At 39.8% G+C, this 18,249-nt stretch overlaps 2 protein-coding genes across 11 annotated transcripts; one reads left to right on the forward strand and one right to left on the reverse strand.

Moving 5' to 3' along the window:
• The first annotated feature begins 6,268 nt into the window (after positions 1–6,268).
• On the forward strand, positions 6,269–12,307 carry LOC123136853 (uncharacterized). 10 transcript variants are annotated; one of them, XR_006467364.1, is made up of 11 exons: positions 6,269–6,383; positions 7,815–8,598; positions 8,697–8,841; positions 8,976–9,079; positions 9,925–10,076; positions 10,179–10,543; positions 10,685–10,877; positions 11,522–11,593; positions 11,698–11,800; positions 11,869–11,929; positions 12,020–12,307. XR_006467364.1 is itself a non-coding variant. In XM_044556364.1 (11 exons), exons 5-7 carry the CDS (start codon positions 9,232–9,234, stop codon positions 10,716–10,718), a joined length of 915 nt encoding a protein of 304 aa, XP_044412299.1. In that variant the 5' UTR covers positions 6,269–6,383; positions 7,815–8,598; positions 8,697–8,841; positions 8,976–9,079; positions 9,163–9,231; the 3' UTR covers positions 10,719–10,877; positions 11,522–11,593; positions 11,698–11,800; positions 11,869–11,929; positions 12,020–12,307. The 10 variants fall into 10 exon arrangements, 6 of the variants coding, with proteins under 6 accessions (XP_044412299.1, XP_044412300.1, XP_044412297.1 ...); XM_044556364.1 differs by adding an exon at positions 9,163–9,493 and having other exon boundaries at positions 9,925–10,543; XM_044556365.1 differs by lacking the exon at positions 10,685–10,877 and adding an exon at positions 9,163–9,493.
• Positions 12,308–13,792: 1,485 nt separating this feature from the next.
• Positions 13,793–16,503, reverse strand: LOC123134050 (uncharacterized). The gene is made up of 5 exons (XM_044553401.1): positions 16,366–16,503; positions 15,321–15,798; positions 15,030–15,231; positions 14,292–14,362; positions 13,793–14,137 (listed from the first exon to the last, which is right to left on the reverse strand). The coding sequence occupies exons 1-5, from the start codon at positions 16,433–16,435 to the stop codon at positions 14,134–14,136; spliced, it is 825 nt and encodes a 274-aa protein (XP_044409336.1). The 5' UTR covers positions 16,436–16,503; the 3' UTR covers positions 13,793–14,133.
• Positions 16,504–18,249: the final 1,746 nt, after the last annotated feature.

Raw genomic sequence — 18,249 nt, forward strand, 5'->3', positions numbered from 1 at the left:
AAATCTTAAACGAGAGTTGTAAGCAAAACATAATCACCTACATTGAACTCACGCTTTTGTATCCTTTTGTAATGCCATCTTTTAACTTTTTCTTTAAACAATTTGGCATTCTCATAGGCCTGGGTTCTCCTTTCATCAAGTGAGCTTATGTCAAATAGCCTCTTCTCACCGGAAAGTTTGAAATAATTGAGCTCTTTAATATCCCAATATGCCTTATGTTCTAGTTCGAGAGGTAAGTCACATGCTTTTCCATAAACCATTTTATGCGGAGACATACCCATAGGATTTTTATATGTAGTTCTATAGGCCCATAATGCATCATCAAGTTTCTTGGACCAATTCTTTCTAGATCTATTAACAGTCTTTTGCAAGATCAATTTAATCTCTCTATTACTCAATTCTACTTGACCACTAGACTGAGGGTGGTAAGGGGATGCAATTCTATGATTAACATCATACTTAGCAAGCATTTTATGAAAAGCACCATGAATAAAATGTGAACCATCATCAGTCATTAGGTATCTAGGGACTCCAAACCTCGGAAAAAATAACTTCTTTAAGCATCTTAATAGAGGTGTTATGATCATCACTACTAGTCGGAATAGCTTCTACCCACTTAGTAACAAAATCAACAACAACTAAAATATGTGTATACCCATTAGAGGAAGGAAAAGGTCCCATATAATCAAAGCTCCACACATCAAATGGTTCAATAACAAGTGAATAGTTCATGGGCATTTTTTGACGTCTACTAATATTACCAATTCTTTGGCATTCATCACAAGACAAGACAAACTTATGGGCATCTTTGAAAAGAGTAGGCCAATAAAAACCATATTGCAATACCTTATGTGTAGTTCTATCTCCAGCGTGCTGTCCTCCGTAAGCCTCAGAGTGGCACTTGCGTAGGATATGTTCCTGTTCATGCTCAGGTAGACAACGTCTGATAACACCATCTAGTACTTCTTTATAAAGGTGTGGGTCATCCCAAAAGTAATGTCTTAAATTATGAAAAAAAAATCTTTTGCTGGTATGTGAAACTAGGTGGTATAAATTTAGCAACAATGTAATTAGCATAATCAACATACCATGGAGCAGTATGAGAAGCATTTATGACAGCTAATTGTTCATCAGGATAGCTATCATCAATAGGTAGTGGGTCATCAAGAACATTTTCTAACCTAGACAAGTTGTCTGCAACAGGGTTCTCAGCTCCCTTTCTATCAATAATATGCAAATCAAATTCTTGTAGCAAGAGAACCCATCTAATAAGTCTAGGTTAAAGCATCTTTATTTTCCATAAGATATTTAATAGCAGCATGATCAGTGTGAACAGTTACTTTGGAATCAACAATATAAGGTCGGAACTTATCACAAGCGAACACAACTGCTAAAATTCTTTTTCAGTAGTAGCATAATTTCTCTGGGCACTGTCTAGAGTTTTACTAGCATATTGGATAACATTTAATTTCTTGTCAACTCTTTGTCCTAGTACAGCACCAACAGCATAATCACTAGCATCACACATAATTTCAAAGGGTAAATTCCAATCAGATGTGTGAACAATAGGTGCAGAAATCAAGGCTTTCTTAAGTATTTCAAATGCTTCTACACAATCATCATCAAAGACAAAAGGGACATATTTTTTGCAAGAGATTAGTCAAAGGCCTAGAAATTTTAGAGAAGTCTTTAATAAACCTCCTATAGAAACCAACATGACCAAGGAAACTTCTTATACCTTTGATGTCTTTAGGACACGGCATCTTTTCAATGGCATCTACTTTAGCTTTATGAACTTCAATACCTCTTTCAGAAATTTTATGCCCAATACAATACCTTCATTAACCATAAAGTGGCACTTCTCCCAATTCAAGACAAGATTAGTTTCTTCACATCTCTGCAAAACTCAAGCAAGGTTGCTTAAGCAATCATCAAAAGAAGTTCCGTAAACGGAGAAATCATCCATGAAAACCTCAACAATCTTTTCACAAAAGTCAGAGAATATAGCAGTCGCAAATCTTTGAAAGGTAGTAGGTGCATTGCATAAACCAAAAGGCATACGTCTATAAGCAAAGGTACCGAAAGGGCAAGTAAAAGTGTACTTTTCCTGGTCCTCTTTTGACACAGGTATTTGTGAGAAACTAGAATAACAATCTAGAAAGCAAAAATGTGTATGTTTGGATAATCTTTCTAGCATTTGATCAATAAAAGGTAGAGGTAATGATCTTTTTCTAGTAGCTTTATTTAATTTGTGGGAATCAATTACCATTCTATAACCTGTAACAATTCTTTGTGGGATCAATTCATCCTTATCATTAGGAACAACAGTAATACCTCCCTTCTCACGGACGCAATGGACATGACTTACCCACTGACTATCAGCAACAAGATAAGTTATACCTGCCTCCAGAAGCTTTAGTATTTCATTTCTTACCACTTCTTTCATCTTAGGATTTAACCGTTATTGATGATCAACAACTGGCTTAGCATCTTTATCTAGTTTTATTTTGTGCTGGCATAGATTAGGACTAATGCCCTTAAGATCATCAAGAGTATATCCAATAGCACCACGGTGCTTCTTCAGAGTTTTCAATAATTTCTCTTCTTCATGCTCTGGAAGGTTGGCACTAATAATAACAAGATATATCTTCTTTTCATCAAGATAAGAATATTTCAAAGTATCAGGTAATTGTTTAAGCTCAAACATGGGATCTCCCTTGGGAGGAGGAGGATCCCCTAGGATTTCAACAGGCAAGTTGTGTTTCAAAATAGGTCCCTATTAAAGAATACTTCATCTATTTTCCTTCTTTCATTCATAAACATGTCATTTTCATGGTCGAGCAAATATTGTTCTAAAGGATCATTAGGAGGCACGGCAATAGAAGCAAGACCAATAATTTCATCTTTACTAGGAAATTCCTTATCATGGAGTTATCTACGAAATTTAGCAAAATTAAAATCATGAAACATATCCCCTAAACCGATAGTAACAATATCCTTATCGCAGTCTATCTTAGCATAACAGTATTCAAGAAGGGTCTACCAAATATAATGGGACAAAAGTCAACTTGTGGGGAAGCAAGAACAAGAAAATCAGTAGGGTACTTTATTTTCCCACACAAAACTTCAACATCTCTAACAATCCCAATCGGTGAAATAGTATCTCTATTGGCAAGCTTAATAGTAACATCAATATCTTCTATTTCAGCAGGTGCAATATCATGCATAATTTCTTTATATAAGGTATAAGGTATTGCACTCACACTAGCACCCATATCACATAAGCCATCATAATAATGATCTCCTATTTTAACAGAAACAACAGGCATGCCAACAACATGTCTATGTTTACTTTTAGTATCGGGTCTAGCAATTCTAGCAGCTTCATCACACAAATAAATAACATGCCCATCAATATTATCTAACAAGAGATCTTTAACCATAGCAATACTAGGTTCAACTTTATTTTTCTTAGGGGGTGTAGGTGTTCTAGCATTACTCTTATGAACCACAGTTGAAGCTTTAGAATGATCCTTTATTCTAACAGGGAAAGGTGGTTTCTCAATCTAAGCAGTAGGAACAATAGGATAACATTATAAGTAATAGTTTTTTCTTCAACTTTAATAGGTTCTACTACTTTCACTTCAATGGGAGGATGATATTTAAACCAATTCTCCATAGGGAGATCAACGTGAGTAGCAAATGATTCACAAAAAGAAGCTACTATCTCAGAGTCAAGTCCATATTTAGTGCTAAATTCACGAAAAGCATCGGTATCCATAAAAGATTTAACACAATCAAACTTAGGGGTTATACCTGACTCCTTACCTTCTTCGAGTTCCCAATCTTTAGAGTTGTGTTCAATTCTTTCCAATAAATCCCATTTGAATTCAATAGTCTTCATCATAAAAGAACCAGTACAAGAGGTATCGCGCATGGAGCGATCATTAAGAGAAAGCCGAGCATAAAATTTTTGAATACTAATTTCTCTTGAGAGCTCATGATTGGGGCATGAGTATAACATTGACTTAAGCCTCCCCCAAGCTTGATCGATGCTTTCTCCTTCACGAGGCCAAAAATTATATATATAATTACGATAACGATGAACCAGATGCATAGGATAAAACTTTTGATGAAATTCCAATTTCAATCGGTTATAGTTCCATGATCCAATATCATCACATATATAGCCTATACCATGTCAATGCCTTTCCCTTAAAAGATAAAGGGAAGACCTTCTTCTTGAAAACATCCTCGGGCATACCTGCAAGCTTAAATAGTCCACAAACTTCATCCACATAGATTAGGTGCATATCGGGATGTAATGTTCCATCTCCTGTGTAGGGATTAGCTAGCAGTTTCTCTATCATACCTGAAGGAATTTCAAAGTAAATATTTTCAATATGTTCAGTAGGTTGAGGAGAAACTCTTTGCACTTCTGGTCGGGGTGAAGATACCCCGAACAAGCCCCTCAAAGGATTATTTTCCATAGTAAAAAGTGACAGTAAATTTCAGCACACTATATAAATGTTTCCTCACCAAGTTCCACTTACCAAAGGCGCTTCACTCCCCGGCAACGGCGCCAGAAAATATTCTTGATGACCCACAAGTATAGGGGATCTATCGTAGTCCTTTTGATAAGTAAGAGTGTCGAACCCAACGAGGAGCAGAAGGAAATGACAAGCGGTTTTCAGTAAGGTATTCTCTGCAAGCACTGAAATTATTGGTAACAAATAGTTTTGTGATAACATAATTCGTAACGGGTAACAAGTAACAAAGTAGCTAAGGTGTGGCAAGGTGGCCCAATCCTTTTTGTAGCAAAGCACAAGCCTGGACAAACTCTTATATAAAGCAAGCGCTGCCAAGGACACATGGGAATTACTATCAAGCTAGTTTTCATCATGCTCATATGATTCGTGTTCGTTACTTTGATAATTTGATATGTGGGTGGACCGGTGCTTGGGTACTACCCTTCCTTGGACAAGCATCCCACTTATGATTAACCCCTCTCGCAAGCATCCGCAACTATGAAAGAAGAATTAAGGTAAGCCTAACCATAGTATGAAACATATGGATCCAAATCAGCCCCTTACGAAGCAATGCATAAACTAGGGTTTAAGCTTCTGTCACTCTAGCAACCCATCATCTACTTATTACTTCCCAATGCCTTCCCATAGGCCCAAATCATGGTGAAGTGTCATGTAGTCAACGTTCACATAACACCACTAGAGGAGAGACAACATACATCTCCTCAAAATATCGAACGAATACCAAATTCACATGATTACTTATAACAAGACTTCTCCCATGTCCTTAGGAACAAACGTAACTACTCACAAATTATATTCATGTTCATAATCAGAGGGTATTGAATATCATTAAGGATATGAACATATGATCTTCCACCGAATAAACCAACTAGCATCAACTACAAGGAGTAATCAACACTACTAGCAACCTAGAGGTACCAATCTGAGGTTCTGAGACAAAGATTGGATACAAGAGATGAACTAGGGTTTGAGAGGAGGTGATGGTGAAGATGTTGATGGAGATTGACCCCCTCTCATTGAGAGGATCGATGATGATGACGATGGCAACAATTTCCCCCTCCCGGAGGGATGTTTCCCCGGCAGAACAGCTCAGCCGGAGCCCTAGATTGGTCCTGCCCAGGTTCCGCGTCGAGATGGTTGCGCTTCGTCCCGAAAGCTTCCTTATGATTTTTTCCAGGGCAAAAGACACCATATAGCAAAAGATGGACGTCGGGGGCCTGCCAGGTGGCCCACGAGGCAGGGGCACGCCCAGGGGGTAGGGCGCGCCCTTCACCCTCGCGGCTGGTGGGTGGCCCCCCTCTGGTGCTTTCTTTGCCCGATATTTTTAATATAATCCAAAACTGATTTTGTGGAGTTTCAGGACTTTTGGAGTTGTGCAGAATAGGTCTCTAATATTTGCTCCTTTTCCAGCCCAGAATTCGAGCTGCCAGCATTCTCCCTTTTCGTGTAAACCTTATAAAATAAGAGAGTAAAGGCATAAGTATTGTATCATAATGTGTACTGACAGCCCATAATGCAATAAATATTGATATAAAAGTATGATGCAAAATGGACGTATCACCGCCGCGTGCTGTGGAGGATTGGTGGAACAGATCGAGCCACGTAGCCCCATGTCTTATCTGGTCGGCATCGTTCTTTTTTGTTTATTTTCTTTTCCTTGATTTTTTCCTTTTCACAAATAGACAAGTGGGGCCCTTCACTCAGTACACTTTCCCCAACCCACCCGCATACACATTTCTCTCCTCTCTCCCCCTCTGCTCCCTCTGGTGGCTCCTGAGATCTGGTTTTCACTGGAGAATCACCGGCGACCACTTCATCGTCTTTACTCAAAAGGTTCGCTCCCTTCCCTTTTCCATTTTCCTATGTAGTTTCTGCCCTCAAAGCCTCTTCGTCTCTCCCCGAGAAGAGAATTATTCAGTGCCTAGATCAGCGCAGGAGCAGCAACAATTTAATGGGAAATGGTGTGTCCTCCGTTGGTTGTCTTAGATTAGAACTCACGTACCACTGGCCCTCCCTATAGTTCCACTGTCTTAGATTAGAACTTCTGTGGAGGACTGGCTGTTTCATGTCTAATTAGTTGGTTGCTACTAGTGCTAGATCTGGACTACTGTCTTTCAAGTGTATATAGATGGCCAAGTAGGATCTGTATGTGCCTTAGTTAATTTATTATAGCAGTAATCATGTCGCCATTTCTCGGAAAGAGAAAAAAAGTAAACAAGACCTCGTTATGCAGTACTGCATTTGGTTGCGTTTGTTTGAACATGCATATGAAATCTTGACCGGGGTAATCAGTTCGTAATTGCTTCTTCTAATGTTGTTTCCCACGGTCAAACATGTTCCATGCATGCTCATGGTTGTTTCGATTTTAGAGAAGAGCAATGTATAATCTGTTAATCCCTTTCAAGCGAGCCTCACAGCTTTCATCTTTCAACTAGTTGCTTCCCAAGATTGTTCCTGTGATACACTAAATTTGAAGTGTTCCTGCAGTAGATAATTGACAAATATTTATACTAGAAGCTTCATGATATTCCCTATAATCATAACCCCCCGTCTTAAGTTAGTTGCACAACAAAAAACTCATACATTTTTTATATGATAGGAAGTTCATGGTACTCCCTATAATCAATAACCCACTTTTTTAAGTTGGTTCCAAAACAGTAGCATATTTTTTTAAGAAATCTAGTTTCATGAGTGGCTGATATCCTTGTTATGTTCATTATCATATGTAGAAAGTTCTTGCTATGACAATTGTATTTATCCAAATTATTTTTCTTGGATTTCAGGAGGTACACATTGTTTCAACATGTCAGAAATAGTGGGATGGATTCAGTTGTACACTTTAAGTTACCATTAGTCACTGCTCATGAAACAGACAACACTTTCATGTTGCCTTCCATTATCGCCTGAAATAACATATTTTAGTTCATGGAAGATGGTTCATGTTAGTACTAGCATGAAACACATTTATATAAACTTTTAGAGTTCGTACAACAATTTATTTCAATACATGTACATTAAATTTTTTCTGAAGCGTCTTCTCTTGACACATTGTAGTTGTTACTACAAGCATGTATGTATTGATATACTGTCATTCTACCTGAATTTGCTGGCATGACCATCTAAATTAAGTTACTACATATGGATGTTCCATTTTTATTATCTTAGTATCCTTGGATGTGTTCCAAAAAGTACTTCCTAGAGTTCTTATTTCGCTCTGAACTTAGTGTGACAAAAAGTAATATTAATGTTTGCATTCATTTGTAGATGGAACAAGGATGTAAAAAAAGAGAAGTGGATCAAGTAGTACATGCAAGGAAAAGAACGAAAGTTTTATACATATCGTTGCAACTATTCCTTTTTCACAATTAGTAAAATCCTCTACTGAGCTACAACGGGTTTGTTCATTTCGTTTTATGTTTTGTTTCACTTTCTTTACATGCAGTGCAATCAACTTCAGCATGTTGAAGCATTTCTGAAGCTCACATCTGAAATATCTGATAATTGCAAGAAACATATACATAGAATGGGTTTCAGGTCATTCCTACAAATAACTAGCATGTCCAATATATACTCTATTTACCTCTAGCTTGCAAATCATTTCAACACAACTTCGTGCTCTATTGAAACACCAAATGGCTTCAAATTCTGAATTACACCTACAACTGTTCACAAATTTTTTGGCATTCCAATTGGTGGACATCTTGTAATCACAAAACCATCAGAAGCAACCTATGAGTTCATTCAACAAGAGTTAGGAACAAGAGTACCAACAATTGAATACCTTTCCTCAATTATCAATGATGATATCCCCGAAGAAAAATACTGCAGAATCTTCATTCTCATACTCCTGTCATTGTTTGTTGCCCCTAATTCAAGTGGAGTTTCTAGCAAGTTTGTGTATAGTGCAATAGTTGACATTGACAGAATTTCTCAGTATGATTGGTGTCTACTATGTCTGAGCTACATGGTTTGTTCAATAAAGAAAACAAGGCTGAAGAACACAGTGAGCAAAGAAATCATTCCTAGTGGAAGCAAGTTACTTATGGTGGTAATAGTTTTAGCCACAACATAACTTCTTACAAAATTCATGAATTCACTTTTCTTATTTTTATTTTTATTATGACCACTTTTCTTTTTCAATGACAGATATCCTACTTTGAATTCCTGATAATAACTGAAATCAAGATGCCGACTAGAAACAAGACTACCATTATGGTAAGGAAACATGCTAAATTCATATATGGCACTTGATGTTGTGCATGGCAAAAGAAATGAGTATGGAAGACTACCGGTATGCCATTCTCCTCCAGAGATCCACTTTTGCATAGAAGATAGTTTTACTTGTTCAGTTCGTTCTTATTTTATTGCTTCTCTATACACTGAAAATATTATATTTATCTTTGACATCATCTTCTTATCAAACAGATAAAACACATGTCCTCAACTCCATTCATTGATTGAAATTACATCTGCCTGAAGAAATTGCGGAGTATATTGAATCCAAATTCTCAGATATTAGTCTAACACAAGTAAGTTCTCTTCATGCCTCTAGTTTTGTTCAAAGTAACGAATACTTATTTATATGATTCTGAGTCCTTCTTTACAACAACAGGATAAAATCATTCTTCAATTGAAAGCTCAAGATTTCTATAGAAATATCATTCGGAACACAACTCCTACCATGAAAACCTATGCAGATGACATCCATTCTTCATTTCTGAAAACCATGACAACTTCCAGCAGCCAAAATGTGCAAATTAAACCAACACTTTCAGAGAACACATTCAAAGTTCCTATGTCTAAAGAATTGTTGGCTATACAATCACCTCGCATATTCCCAATGCTAGATGTTCCAACAATAATTGATAAAGATAAACGAGTCAACATACATGAAATTCTTGATTCATTGGTCAATGATTTCCCGCAGTCTGTCAACATAACAAGTACCAATCTCTCTCTCTCTCTCTTTGTATGGTAATCTACCATCTTTTGAACAACTTGCTTGCCCGAAGCTTTTTGTCAAGAGATCAGTTCCAAAAGTAACACCCAGCATTGATGTTTCAGCACTGTTACATCATGTTTTTCTTCTCTATAGCTGTTACTCAATATATTTTTTCTCTGTGCCCAAATAAATAATGAAATAACTTGTACCATATATTTTTCTCTTGTACACAATACTTGTCTGAAACAACATCCCCAGAGAGAAGAGTAGAAGAAACAAAGTTCAGCTTTCCACCCTTCAGATTCTTATTACCAGGAGAGCGCCTGGAATGTCATTTCTCTTTACCATTTCTCGTTTTTTTACATTGATTATTTACAGGGTGCAGATTATTGTTCTAACTGTTTCTGTACTGCTTTCTTCTTTTCCAACCAGATCTTGTTGAGCCTAAACTAAATAAAGGTAGGTTGCTTCCTGAAATCACATATCCAGTTGACAAGTCTCTCAACAGTACACCGCATGGCAATTCAAATGGAGAAGCTGGTTCAAGCACTCAATACGCACAATCAGATTATCCTTCCTTTGATGTAATTACCAATTCAATTGACATAGTACAGAAAGTTCCTTCTAATTCTCAAAGAATTGCATCAGAACAATCTAAAACTTTTGCATCTCCTTCGTCTACTCAGTTCAGCCTCCCACCAAGTCAATATAACAACCAACATCATAATTATGCCAACACCATTGTTCTTCCAAGTGAGAGCCCAATAAGGATGATGGACTTCCTGTCACCAAAAGTATACCCAAGCACTATTGGCACACCCCTTGAAGATCCTTTGTTAGTTCAAGCACTTGAACAACATGAAACACATTCCAGTAAGTTCTATAAACTAGAAGGTTCATCTTGGCAGCAACGCGTAAACAATTCTTTCAAATCTGGGACAGTAGTAATCCAAGATCAGAAGAATGGAAATAAGGAGGTCATTTTTTCAACTGGAATAGATAATGCCTTCTACCAATCATTGGTTGGACATCTTTCCAAGTTAACCTACAGGTATGTAAAAATGACATATGAAATTTATCATACATCTTTCTACATGTTTTGGACATAAACAATGTATGCTTTTTAAGCTTTCTCTTCTTTGTTTTTTTCTACTTGTGTTAATGTTGCTCTTCTCCCATAAAACACCCAAAGGATCTATGAGATTGAACGAGTTTGGGTAGAATAGAAAACTATAACACTATCATTCAAGACTGGCGGTTGGATAAATCCTCGGGTTGTTGACTATTTTTCAAAACTAAGGAATAAAGACCAGCTCAACCGAGGAATAAAAGGCCTGCTTCCAAACAGCAATTTAGTAGAACATATAGTTAGCATTGATGACATGGTGAGCCTATATTTGTGTTCTTTTTCTTACTTTTCATTTACGGTACATCAATTTTTGTTTCTTTTCCTAACTTTCAATCATTTCGTTCAAATAAAATATGTAGGAGAAGCTAATGAACCTAATGCTAAATCATTCAGATCCTGCAAAACCAAATTGATTTTACGGGAATGTAATGTTGGATTCAGTTTATTGAACGCTTCCTTGGTAACAATTTCTTTTTTTGTTAAAACAGATCATACAGAATTTTAACTTTTACATAGAGGTTTGACTAATATTCCCGTTCCTTCAATTTATCTAGGTAAAAGTGCATGTGTTCAAGGAAAAACAATGGTTATTAATCGTTGCTAATTTTTGAGCCAAATTTTTTGATATTATGAACCCGCACTACAGCGACGATGCATTTCTACCAACAATTAGTGCAGTAATCTACAACTTCAAGACTTTATTCACTGCATCATATGGAAATACTAGTTATTTCAACATAGGAAATTCTGAGTCAAGATTTGCCTGCTCCAATAGTGAATTTTCTCCATCGAGCTCGCGCCTTTTATGATTCATTAGCAACTTATTTCTTCTACTTCTCAAGAAGAAGTTAGAAAGTTTTTAAAGTTAACCGGAATTTGCAACTTTGTTTCTTTTTTCAGGTACGACTCAGGAATTTCCCTCCTTAGTATCTTAGCAAGTACAAAGGTCTCGGAATGGAAGGTTTCTCCAATGTAAGTAGTTACCAATTCATTCATTAAGAGCACTTGTTTTCCTTATTTGGCTTTCTTCGAAATATATCATTTTAAGCAGCTACTCCTTTTTTTACATTCTGAAGGACGATTTACAAGCTCTACGAGAGAAATTTCTTTTTGAGATCATAACTTGCAAGGACAATGAAATCCAGCTTCCATTCGTAACTTCTTTCCTACAGGGACATGGTAGTTTTCTATTTCTTTTTATTGGCACAATCCTTGGCCTCCTCCTCATCACATCTCTATCTCAACAGGGTTTCCGCATTTTCAAGTGAAGCATTCAACATGATTTCTGCATATGAACAAAGCTTTTAGGTAAGTTCATGATCTCTAGTTTCCCCCTGAAGAATCCTAATGAACTTTTCCCCTAATCCCAACTAACATTTTTCCTTTCTTGTTATGCAGGCATTCATTGCCATTCGTTACTGTCAAGTATAATGGAATCTGCACTAGAAGAAGTTCTCCTGAATTTGCACTGAAAGGAAAAAAACCATGGCGAAAATGCTTCATCCTAAGAAAAAAACCATTTGTTTCTATTTCTTGCTTGTTTTGATGTTTACCCTAGTGATACTTTTTTGCATATGAACAACAGAAAGAATTACTGAAGAAGTTGTAATTGATATACCTTTACCATACAATTTCATCCTACTGATAATTAGTTCTGGAAACAGTTGGACAAACTTGTTCTAAGTCCTTTCTTATTTCTTACAAATTGTTTGGCACCAAAAATAGCTTCAAACTAAAACAACAGAATCATTTCAAACAGTTGAAACAGTAGACAACAGAAACAGAGGCTGGAGAAACAGTAGAACTCCCGCCAGCAGAAATAGTAGACAGGAGAAACAATCCCGCCAACGCGCTAGAAACAGTTGAACTCCCGCCAACGCGGCCCAGTAAGCCCAGGAACAAGGTCCCTAGTGTGATCGCCTAGCATTCTAACGCAGAATGCGGCACGTAGGAACTCTCGCGTCACGAGTCATCTAATGCATGCACGGGGCAGTAGCAGCTTACGTTTGGGCCTTAGTGCATCTACAGCCGGACTTTGTAAATCTGGCCCCTCAAGCGTTTAGACGCGCCATGGACAGTGAACGGTCACGCCTCAAATTAGCCACTCTGCATCCTAGTCTCTCATATTTCAACCCATAAATCCATACAAAGCATGCAAAAGAAATCCTACATACTACATACTACGTACTACCCTAGCTAATCTTCGTCGTCGAAGATATCGACGGCAGCGGTGCCGGGCGTCAGCGAGACGGGCGGGTAGGAGGGCTCCGGCTCATCCTCCTCCTACCCGACCTCATCCATGTAGGCAAGCATCTCCGCCTCCTCCGCGGCCTCCATCTCCTAGCGGCGACAGCGTCTGGCCTCTGCAGGCGACTCCGAGTGGAGGGAATCGAGGATGGTCTGCTGCTCCGCCTGCAGATGCGCGTCGCAAGCGTCCCCCACATCCTCATCCCCCGGCTCATCCTCTTCCTCCTCCTCCTTCTCCTCCTCCACCTCCTCCTCCTCCTCCGGATCCACTGCATCCAGAGATAGCCCCGCGGCGATCCGGGCTTCGCGCCTTGCCCGGATCTGGTCAAGAAGTTTGAGTCAGTGCTCCAGCGTTAGAAATGGCTGCCTCCTTACCCGAAAGCATGGGGGGCATGGCTACTAGGTGGATGGGGGGTGGAAAGTGGCGGCGGTGGTGGACAGGCGGAGGAAAATTTGGATGGTAGGGTTTCGGTGCCGCTGGTTGATTTAAATAGCCGGGCTAGGCACTACATGGCCCGCCGGAGCGGCGCCACATGGCGACATCATTCCGACGAAGGAGACGAGCTTCGGACCGCCAATTTTCTGGGCATTTCCACGTGGGACCCCGTCGTCAGTCCGACGTGGCGGGCGTGCCGGCCGCCCTCATATCTGCCATATATTTAGGTTGGATATGAGGGGGTGTCGGTCAGCCTGGGCGTTTGAGACACGTTTGAGACGCTCGTCTGTGTCTGATTTTCGTGACCGGGCGTGTCGTCCGGGCATTTGAGGCCGGTTTGGTGTGCCCGCCGTAGATGCTCTTAGCTGGGCAACTCGCGTGAAGATTTGTGGACTAAAAGGCTTTTCGTTTGTGAATTTGAAGTTTCAATTTTCTAATGGGTTCAAGCACACGATGACCAACATACAAGTACATGGCAGCAAAAAATCGTTGGGTTCACTGCTCCGCCCTGCGACAAACCTATAACTAATGAAGTTATTGAAGTTACATCATACTCATTGTTCTTTCAAATAGCGTCAGAAGCAATGTGAAGTTCAAAAGAAGTACTAGTACAACACAGCAACATTGCTAAAGTTCCACGACACCAACTACACGAACTTCAGTGCGACAGCCAACAGAAGGTTCATTACTTTTACAAGAACAAGAACGTAAATTAATCTTCATCTTCTTAGCACAAAGAAAGAGCGAGTGAGTCTTCCCCACTTCTTTGTCTTCACTAGCCCTCTTCTTATCTGTTTGCTCTTCATTGTTAACTTCTTAAGTTGACAGCTCAACTGCGAAAATAGTGTAGTATCTAGTGATGCATTTGTTGAAAAAAAGCAGGAACTGGTCATAAGACTAGTAAGAAACATGTACACTCGAGTATCAGCTTCACGAAAGAGAATATCTGTACATAATTTATGTATTGTAGTAGGAAGAAGTACGTACCGTTTGCTTTTGCCACCATGGCTGAACTTCTCATAGACCTTTTCAACCAACTGCTCAATGGTATTGCTATCCTAAAAAAATTGTAAACAGAGGGATCTTATCAAAAAAGAGGCATGGAATTAATTATTTATTTGCATATTAAAAAGAATGTAAAGAACCATTGTGTACCAACACCTGAAGAAAACATTTTTTTTACCATTTCCAGAAATTCTAACACAAGATCTTTAACATTATCAGAAATTGTAAAACAAGACACATGCGAAAATTGTATAAACTAATCTTTTAATAGCGGGCTATGACGTTCTATGTTTGACGCTAAATTTGCGCTACAACATGCGAAATCATACACGATGCATTTAGGGTGATGCCTCTCCAAACGACATAGCTACGCCATAGTGTCCGGATATCACAGTATATAAAATTATAATTGAGATGGAAAAAATATACCAAAGAGAGGACACTATTGCTCTTAGGCATGCACAAGTTTACCTCAAGCCCTCAAGCTCACAAGGTGTCACGCTTTTGTCCAATGTATTCCCTCCGTTTCTAATATAAGCCCTTTTATAGATTGCAATACGGACTATATAGACATATTTTAGAATGTAGATTCAACTATTTTTGCTTCGTATGTAGTTCATATTGAAATCCCTAAAAGCTTCATATTTAGGAACGTAGGGAGTTTGAGTTTCAGATTGACCGAACAGAGGGTTTCATTTTCATAATTGGGAAAGTACTTACTTCTCCATCTCTAAGCCATCTTTTCAGCCGTACCAGCAGTGTATCAGCAGAGGCAGCCTCCCTCATAGTTTTGTCAGTAGCTAGGTGTATGCCAACGACCTTACCCATTTCATTAAACAATGGGGAACCTGATATACCTGCTGTGGTGCTACAACTATTTATAAGGTTCAGCTTGTACTTCGTCTCATGAAATGGTTCATCTCTGCAATCAAAAGAAACGAATGTAATTTTCCTACAGTCTCACTATGTGATGATAACCAACTGGTCATCGGATGTCATAAGTGTACTTACACTATTTCTCCTGGAAGGATTGTTGGTTCTTTCACCAATACCAGGTCCTCCAGTGGTTGATCGACTTGTACTTTTGGGCAGCTGAACCCAAGTACTGCAACCAGGTCAAAACGCGATGGTTCTTCCGATTTGGGACAGAACATGGGAAGTTCTTGTAATACGGGAACATTCTTGACCGAAAATAATAAAAGGTCAAGATCTGAATCTCGGTAGTGAATCATGTCAATGGGATAGTCTTTTGTTCCATTGTACAATCTAATTGTTGCATCTTTTGGATTGCGACCCAGATTATGGTTGCACGTGACAAAAAAACTCCTCTCTGCACGTGAAAGCACCACGAGAGCATTGCTAGTGTATATAGCTTCCTTCTTTTTCTTAGTCCCCCTTGTCTGGATAATCCTCACCACACTACGAAACCATGGGCGTACTGCGTTGACCAGCTTTTGGTATTCATCTTCTGTCAAGCAAGAACGAGTACCTACATATGATGTGAAAAAAGTATATATAATCTCTTAAGCTAATGAGCTAAGTAGTGCAAGTTGTATCATAACTACTGGCAAACCCAGCAAAAAAAAGGCAAAAAAAAAAATAGGCCAGCAAATATTTTTTGGATCAAGTCAAACATGGAGTCGTGGTAATCCTACGCCCACACCTAATAGTACCGGGGGCGTATCAAAAAAATTGCGGGCTCTCTACAAAATACGGAATCAGTCCCCGTTTCTGCTAGACCTAGTAATACGAAGTTGCATGTAATATTGTAAAATCTTCTTTTTTGCGGGCTAATATTGTAAAATCATTGAGAATTAATCTCAAGAAAATCCAGTCTTCCGTCCATACATGGAACAGAGAAATGTTTTCCGGCATTCTACACCACACAAATCGAAACAGAGAAGAAAGAACATGCAAGCAATTTGACCAGAAAAACAAGAAAGTCCGATTTGCAAGGATATACAGACCACCTAAAAACAACACTTTTCCCACATCGTTCACCAATGAACACCTACTATTACCTCCGAAAACACATCTGTTGAGATTATATACGTACCGGCCGACGAACTACCGGCTGCTGTTCCACTTGAACCCGCGGCAACTGCACCTCCACCATTGTCCTCCATTTTTCTTCTTCTCTAGATTTGAACACCAGTGCGGGGAGAAAGGAGGGCAGCTAGGGACTGAAGTATAGTGATGCACCGGACAGCGTCCTTCACCGGAAGAGAAGTTAATATTACATTTACTGATGGTTTCCCATTTGGGAAAAGTCCAGCTACTGCTTCTGGCTATCTGCGCTTATAATGCATCCAAATATCGCAAGGGCATTGAAGGGCGGTAGGTCTTGCATATTCACTCTATTTTTACAAGCCAAGCTTTTATCTATTTGATGAAAGCCGGATATTATTCGTGGACTATGAACGGACACATTTAGTCGTTTGGTGTTGAGCCCCTTATCATTCCTATAAGGACGTGCATGTAACAATCTTCTCTTCTCATGCCCCCCCAAAAAAAAATTCTTCTCTTGTCAGGCTATAATGATTATCTATTAGTATCATCACTAAAAATTAATGTTTAATTAAATAAAAGCGTACATGCAACCGCAAAAAATGAAATAATGTCCATGAGATGAGGAATACATATGCTACAATTACTCCTAGAAAGGATGTTGGAGTACCCACCTCCTGGGGTGCTTCATGGGTGAGAGTGCACTCTGCGCCATCTCTTTCCTGGTGGCGTGCTGCATGGGCCTCTCAGGGGCTCTCCACGCCATCCTACCTGCACGGCCGGCGCGCGCCCGCCACGGGGGTCCACAACAGGTGGATCACCAGCACACGCGGGGTCACCGTCTTGTGGTGTTCTTGGTCGCGTGCGACGGCTTAGCCGAACCAGCCTGTTGACGTCCTTCGTCACGTGTCGGCTAGTTTGTTCACGCCAGGCGGGCGGATTGCTCCCTGTGCTCTATCGTCCGATTTGCTCGAATGGTGTGCACCAGGGCGGCCTGCCCCGGGGGTGCATGACGGGCGGACTGAGGGTGCCACCGTCATGTGGTGATTTTGGTCACACCTGCGTCTGAGGTCTCGCGCGATGGCCCATGGATGCCTGGCCAACACGAGTCCTCCTATTAGCCTCGTTCACCTCCCACGAACTCCGTCGCTTGCGCAAGATGGCCACGTGCCCGCAACCAGGTAGGTATGTGTCGTTCGCGAGAGTTGTGCACGCGCATCATTCACACCCTGCTTCATGGCTCAACGTCCCTGTCGGTCGCAACACGTTGGGTTGTTTCTTCACTCGGCCCGGGTAGGCGACGTGGCAGCACACTCGGTTTCTGGTAGGTTATTTTGTTCGCACGAGACTGCTTGGAGTGTGAGCATTATCACGTTTTGGTCCTCTGCTCGCGCGAGCCGGTTGTTTCATAGGTATTTCGGTATTTTACTCAGGAAGTAGAGTTTTCTCGAGGGTATCACTAAAAAAACATTTTCGTAATGATACACATTTGTCATAGTATGTCACGTTTTCTGTCACGTATATACATCCGTGACGATTTTATAACAAACTCAAGATGGTCATACATGTGTGCTATCACGGAAGTGATCCATGACAATAATCCATTCTCACTGAGGTTTTCACTTCCGTGATGATAAATGACGCGTTATTGAAGTGTTTTCATCAAGGGTAACCAACACGTGGCAGCCATCGTAACAGGACGCTATTAAGCCATTGAGCGGGGGTTTTGGACCCAATACCCGTTAACAGCTCCGACCAATGATGATTTTCCACGTGTCGAATTCTCATTCGCCAACGGAACCACACATCAACTCTGCGTTGCAACAGGTGCCGCCCATCCAATGGATGATATGCGCCATTGAAACGACGACACGTGGTAGGGCCCAATGGTAGCCTCATTAGTTACAAAGGATGGCCCAATAATGGCATGTCT

This window comes from Triticum aestivum, chromosome 6B (assembly GCF_018294505.1).
Source record: "Triticum aestivum cultivar Chinese Spring chromosome 6B, IWGSC CS RefSeq v2.1, whole genome shotgun sequence".
NCBI classification, from domain to species: domain Eukaryota; kingdom Viridiplantae; phylum Streptophyta; class Magnoliopsida; order Poales; family Poaceae; genus Triticum; species Triticum aestivum.

Coding starts and splice junctions, on each gene's coding strand:
- LOC123136853 (XM_044556360.1), top strand. CDS start 9,232: ATGAAAACCTATGCAGATGACATCCATTCTTCATTTCTGAAAACCATG. Junction 9,494..9,924: donor GCAGTCTGTCAACATAACAA/GTACCAATCTCT, acceptor TTTTCCAACCAG/ATCTTGTTGAGCCTAAACTA. Junction 10,544..11,267: donor CTTTCCAAGTTAACCTACAG/GTATGTAAAAAT, acceptor CCCGCACTACAG/CGACGATGCATTTCTACCAA.
- LOC123134050 (XM_044553401.1), bottom strand. CDS start 16,435: ATGGAGGACAATGGTGGAGGTGCAGTTGCCGCGGGTTCAAGTGGAACA. Junction 15,232..15,320: donor ATCCTTCCAGGAGAAATAGT/GTAAGTACACTT, acceptor TTTTGATTGCAG/AGATGAACCATTTCATGAGA. Junction 14,363..15,029: donor GATGGCTTAGAGATGGAGAA/GTAAGTACTTTC, acceptor CAATTTTTTTAG/GATAGCAATACCATTGAGCA.